At 26.7% G+C, this 6,000-nt stretch overlaps 1 protein-coding gene across 1 annotated transcript; it reads left to right on the top strand. All coding sequences in view use genetic code 6, as the record gives it.

Annotated features, from left to right (window-relative positions):
• TTHERM_00756180 (histidine acid phosphatase family protein) lies at nt 1-5,894 on the top strand (the record flags this gene model as incomplete). Its single annotated transcript, XM_001031741.3, has 14 exons — nt 1-54; nt 275-392; nt 449-525; nt 673-735; nt 825-858; nt 917-996; nt 1,051-1,093; nt 1,153-1,253; nt 1,312-1,489; nt 1,546-1,631; nt 1,686-1,731; nt 1,797-4,089; nt 4,163-4,323; nt 4,393-5,894. The coding sequence occupies 14 exons, from the start codon at nt 1-3 to the stop codon at nt 5,892-5,894; spliced, it is 4,836 nt and encodes a 1,611-aa protein (XP_001031741.3).
• Between the last annotated feature and the right edge of the window lie 106 nt (nt 5,895-6,000).

Here is a 6,000-nt window from a genome sequence, read left to right as displayed (position 1 = left end):
ATGTACTGGAAAAATGTAAGTAATATTAGAAAAATAAACTCAAAAAGCAAGGTGGTATTACTATTGTCTATGATTAATAACCTAATAAAGGATTTATTTTAAAGCAATTTATTTATTTATTTATTGATTAAACATAAATAATTAAAGGAATTTAATGCATTTATTTTGTAATAATCATATTTTAATTAATTCGCTCAAAAAAAAGAAAGGCACTAAAAATATGAAAATATCCTAAATAATACTTTTATTACTTTAATATTTTGCTTTTTTTAAGCTACAAAAAGCCTCTACAGTAACTCAATTGATTACACTCCCTTCCCAAATTGGTTCACTTTATGTATTAAATTCTAACGACTTTGGAGTTTGTAACCCGACCTAAAATTCATTATCGAGTAATCATCATTAACATTTCATAATTACAAGTTATTAAATATATGCTTTGAATTAGTTTACTAATATAGTCCTACAGTTTAGCTCAAGTTTTAATAAAATATAAATTGTGTATCGATGGCTGGTAACACTTATGTAAAATAATTTTATTTTAATTATCTATTCTATATAACTGTTAAACATTATTAAAAGCCTCAAATAATTTACGCAGATGGCACAAATCAATATGGTAGAATTATTTTTACTAGGCTAATTTCTAAATTTACATTAAAAACATTTTAGATACTACTTACACCTCGTCTTAGATACTTTTACAAAATCCATTTGGGTCATAGGCAGCTTAAAGTATCTTCTAAATATATTCATATTTAAATGTATTAAATTTAATAGCTCTTTATGTATCATTAATTTAACACAATTTTTAAATATAAAAGGCTTACTAGATTATGTATGCTGATACTACTTCAAGTAAATATAATTTTTTCAGAAAAATAGTAAATAGAAAAAAAAAAACATAAAATAATAGTTTATTACAATTCAGTACTTTACAATATTGATATACCATAGGGTACTTGTGTTGGTGGACCTGTCTAAGGAGTTTATTATGTACATTTTAAATTCAATATTAATTCTGTTATTAATCTACATTTTATTTAATAGACAAGCAACATTTTAGCCTTTGGATGTGAATAAACTATTTTTTGTAAAATATTTTTGTTATCTCCATTCTATTTTAATTATGTTCCTTCTATTTATTATTAGATATGTAAAATTAAATAAGTAATACTCCTGGTTCAACAATAACAATTTCAAATGTAGTTTTCTAAGCAAATGTTCCTTAATCGTTAACAAAAATCCATCCAGTAAATAAATATATAAATCTAATATTTTACTATTATTAAAAAAAAATTTTTAACTTAGCTTCCATAGACAAAGTAAATAATAACTCAATCATCAGATAATAATTTGGGATTTTATAAAATCGATGAAGTCAACTATTCTATAACCTTTTAATTTTTTAAAGCTCTTTAAATAAGCCCTGATTACATCTAAATAATTAATTTTAATATTGTGATAATCAGTAATAATAAACTGCAAAGTAAAATTATAATAAAAATAATACTTTAAATATTTATTTATTTATATTTTTTAAAGTTTATGCTATTGATAATTCTTCTGTCCCTTAGGAAACCATCAATAACCCAAAGTCTTCAAACTTCATGAGTTTTTATCCTGCTTATGTATATTTCATATTTTTAAACAAACAAATTATTTAAAATATATTTAATAAAAAGAACGCTAATTATTTAATTGCATACGATTATAGCAACAATGTCATGAGTAATTATTTATTTATTTAATATTTTATTTCTTAAAATTAACTAATTTTTTTTTTTTAATATTAGGAGTTGATCTTTCTACTTCTTTTACTTGTTTTCCTAACTGTTTGACCTGCTTTGGTACCGCTTCTTACTAATGTGGTTCTTGCGTAAAAGGATATTTTTATAATCCTACTGCAAGTAGTTGTAGTTAATGTAAAGGTACATGTTTAACTTGTACATCTCTAACAACTTGCTAAACATGCTAAGCAGGATCATACCTAAATTCATCATCCACTTGTGTTAGCTGTAGCATAGGTTGTAGTAGCTGTAATTAAAGCGGGTGTTTATAATGCACTGATAGTAAAGCATCAGTTAATTCAAGTAAGGTTTGTGTTTGTTAAAGTGGCTTTTATTTAGATTCTAATGGTGTTTGTTAAGCTTGTAGCTTAGGATGCAGTACTTGCAATTAAAGTGGATGTTTATAATGTAGTGATAGCAAAGCCTCACCAGATTCTAATAAAGTTTGTGTATGTCAGGATGGCTTTTATTTGGATAGTAATGGTGTTTGCTAAGCATGTAATGCAACTTGTAAAACGTGTAGTAATAAGAATGTATGCACATCTTGTGATTCTTTGACTCAATTTAGGGAATTAGATCTTCCAACAAATACATGCACTTGCTTATCAGGATATACTCAGGTAGCAGGCTAGGTTAATTGTTAAAAATGTATCAGTCCATGCATAGTATGTACATCTTTATCAGCTTGCTATACGTGTCAAAGTGGATATTATCTGAATTCATCATATAGCTGTACTCCTTGTAGTGTAGGTTGTAGTAATTGCAATTCAAGTGGATGTTTGTAATGTAGTGATAGCAAAGCCTCACCAAATTCTAATAAAGTTTGTGTATGTCAGGATGGCTTTTATTTGGATAGTAATGGTGTTTGCTAAGCATGTAATGCAACTTGTAAAACGTGTAGTAATAAGAATGTATGTACATCTTGTGATTCTTTGACTCAATTTAGGGAATTAGATCTTCCAACAAATACATGCACTTGCTTATCAGGATATACTCAGGTAGCAGGCTAGGTTAATTGTTAAAAATGTATCAGTCCATGCATAGTATGTACATCTTTATCAGCTTGTTAAACGTGTCAAAGTGGATATTATCTGAATTCATCATAGAGCTGTACTCCTTGTAGTGTAGGTTGTAGTAATTGCAATTCAAGTGGATGCTTATTATGTAGTGATAGTAAAGCTTAGCCTGATTCAAATAAAGTTTGTGTTTGCTAAAATGGCTATTATTTAGACAGCAATGGAGTCTGCAAAGCTTGTAGTATAGGATGTAGTAAATGCAATTCAAGTGGATGCTTATAATGCAGTGATAGTAAAGCTTAGCCTGATTCAAATAAAGTTTGTGTTTGCTAAAATGGCTATTATTTAGACAGCAATGGAGTCTGCAAAGCTTGTAGTATAGGATGTAGTAAATGCAATTAAAATGGCTGCTTATAATGTAGTGATATAAATGCTTAACCAAATGCCAATAATCTTTGCATTTGTAAAGATGGTTAATATTTAGATAATAATGGTATTTGTTAATCTTGTAATTCAACTTGTTTAACATGTAGTAATAAAAATGTTTGCACTTCATGCAATTCGCTTGTTTAATTTAGATAGTTGGACAGCTTAACTAGCACCTGCATTTGCCAATAAGGTTATAGTGAAGTAGCTGGTTCAGATATTTGCAAGTAAAATAATTAACAGTGCTAAATATCGTATTGCCAAATTTGTTAAAATACAAATATATGCATCTAATGCTAAAAGTCTTACTATATTTTTCTTAATACTTGTGTTTCTACTTGCCCGTAAGGTTATGAACCTAACTAAATCAATTAATGTATTCTTGTGATGAAAATATATTATTAAATAACTGAATTTGAATCAAACAAATTCTTTATTTAATTTGACTAAAATTTAACAAATATTAACCAATTTTCTAAAAATGTTAATGTTGATGTATTATCATTTAGTGGTAAATATAGTTTTTAAAGCTAAATCATTTCTGATAATACTATTATAGTAACGATTTCTCCTAATTCAGTCCCCTCTAGCTAGAATTATACAATATCCTTTATGTTTGATTAAAACTCATAATCTAATTTATTCAGCTATACTCAATAGGTTTCAGGATTTCTAACTTATTAAGCAAGTGGTACAACAGAGAAAGCTACAGAAGCAATAGGCAATGCTGCTGAAGTAGCTTCTAAGGCTACTATAGCGTCATTATTACCTCTTGCTATTTCAGGAAACTTTTAGTTTATTGCTTCAGCTGTGGATGTTTCTCAGCTTATTTATCTTATGAACTTCATTAATTTAGAGTAATTCATTAAATTTAAAATTAATTCTCAATTTATGAAAATAGTAAATAATTTATTTTGTTATTCTTTAAAGCTTCCCTTACAACTTGGATTCATTCTACAATTCAGTTAAAGATGTCAAAATTCCTTTTGAAAACTTTTTTGAGCTGATAGAAGACTTTCATGAAGTAGAATATAAATCTCCTGAAAAATTCGAATTTAAAAAAATTTAAGGATTCTATCTTGAGAACTTTGGTATTTATTTACTTACTTTTTTGTATTAAATTATAATTAAATTTTTAAATTATAAAAATATTTTTATAGGAGAATATTTATCACTTATAATCACTATTTTGATGACTAATTTTATTGTCTACTTAATTGAAATGGGACTGAGAATAAAGCCTGTGTGGTAAAAGTACATTAACCTCGTTAGAACAAAAGTGTTCACATTTAATATTTACTTTGAATTCTTATTTGTAATTTACATAGAGTTAGCAATTGCAATTGTTTTGTAAGTTTAGCAATTTTAATATAATCACCACGTAGCTGAAATAGTAAATTATATTTTGCTATCTATTGGAATAATCATATCGTTAATTCCAATTGCTTTAATTTATCTAATTTACAATAAAAAACTGACAAATTAAATACATTCGATATCTGATAATTCTAGCTTTCAGTACTATTATCCTATATAATATATTAGAAAATACTATTACTCTATTGTAATTGGTGGATTTGGATTTTCTCCTTTTGTCTAATTAATATGTTTAAATGTTTGGAATCTTTTTATGCTTTGCTTAGTTATAAAAACAAAGCCAAACAAACATAAATCTTATAATTACAGAGATATAATTTCCAGCTTTTTTTTCCTCACAAGTACTTCCCTCTTATTTTTATTCATGGTACCTAAGTTTAGTAATGAAGAATCTCAAATGTTGCTGGGTTGGATTGTAATAGGTAATTTAATATTTATAATCATGCTTGAGCTAGGATTTTTCGTTAAAGAAGTATTAACCAAGGTATTTTAGCTTTTAAAGCATGCTAAAGAAAAACTTTAAAAGAGAGAAAACTAAATAGCTTTAAATAAAGTAGTACCTATGTCTCCTACCACTACGAAATAAGAAAATCAAAATATTTGTGAAGATAGCCTATAAAAGGATTAAATGGAAGAGGTCAAATTAAACAATAAAAAACCTCCTCTTAGTAGACCAGGATTAAAGAGACCAATGAATGTTTCAATAAAATAACAAAACTCAAACTCAACTCACGATGCTGTTGAAAGATAAGAAATTAGTGTGCTTAATGAGTCTCCAACTAAAACTTAAAGGCCCTCCCCTCTCCCTTCTAGCTCAAATCTTAGAGGAAACAGCTCTACTTTTAACTTAATACCTAGCAACTTTTAAAAAAGTTCTTCTTCCTTAAAGCCACCATCATTTTAATTTGATAGAAAATCTAGCGAGCAGTAAAGTGAAGATTTTAGAGCTCAAGGTCAGGAAAGCTAAAATATGTAAGGGTTATAGAATATAATAGATAAGGATATTGCAAGCTCAGAAAGAGTTTTAATGGCCTCTCCAGAATCTAAATTAAGAAGTTTAACTCTCAAAAATGTAGATAAATCAGTAAGTGGTATTGAAAATGGATTAGAGTACATTCCAATCATTCAAAGTTCTGAAATACTTAAAAATTTTGTCTAAGACTAGCAGCCATCTGATAGAAAAAGAATTGAAAAGCCACAATTTAGTAAAGCTAATAAGAATGGACATAGAAGAGTAATGGAAAAATTAAAATCTTTTCATGTAAATTTCAAAGATGAAAAATGATTATGAAATAATTTTATATTTTTATAAAAAAAAAATAATAAGAAAAATAAGAAAAAAAGTGGAAATTTATGTTTTGTAAAAATTACACAAATATTTATATCAATTT

Source organism: Tetrahymena thermophila, assembly GCF_000189635.1.
Source record: "Tetrahymena thermophila SB210 genomic scaffold scf_8254367, whole genome shotgun sequence".
NCBI classification, from domain to species: domain Eukaryota; phylum Ciliophora; class Oligohymenophorea; order Hymenostomatida; family Tetrahymenidae; genus Tetrahymena; species Tetrahymena thermophila.
Note: the sequence above shows the minus strand (reverse complement) of the source record. Positions and strands in the feature narration are given on the sequence as shown.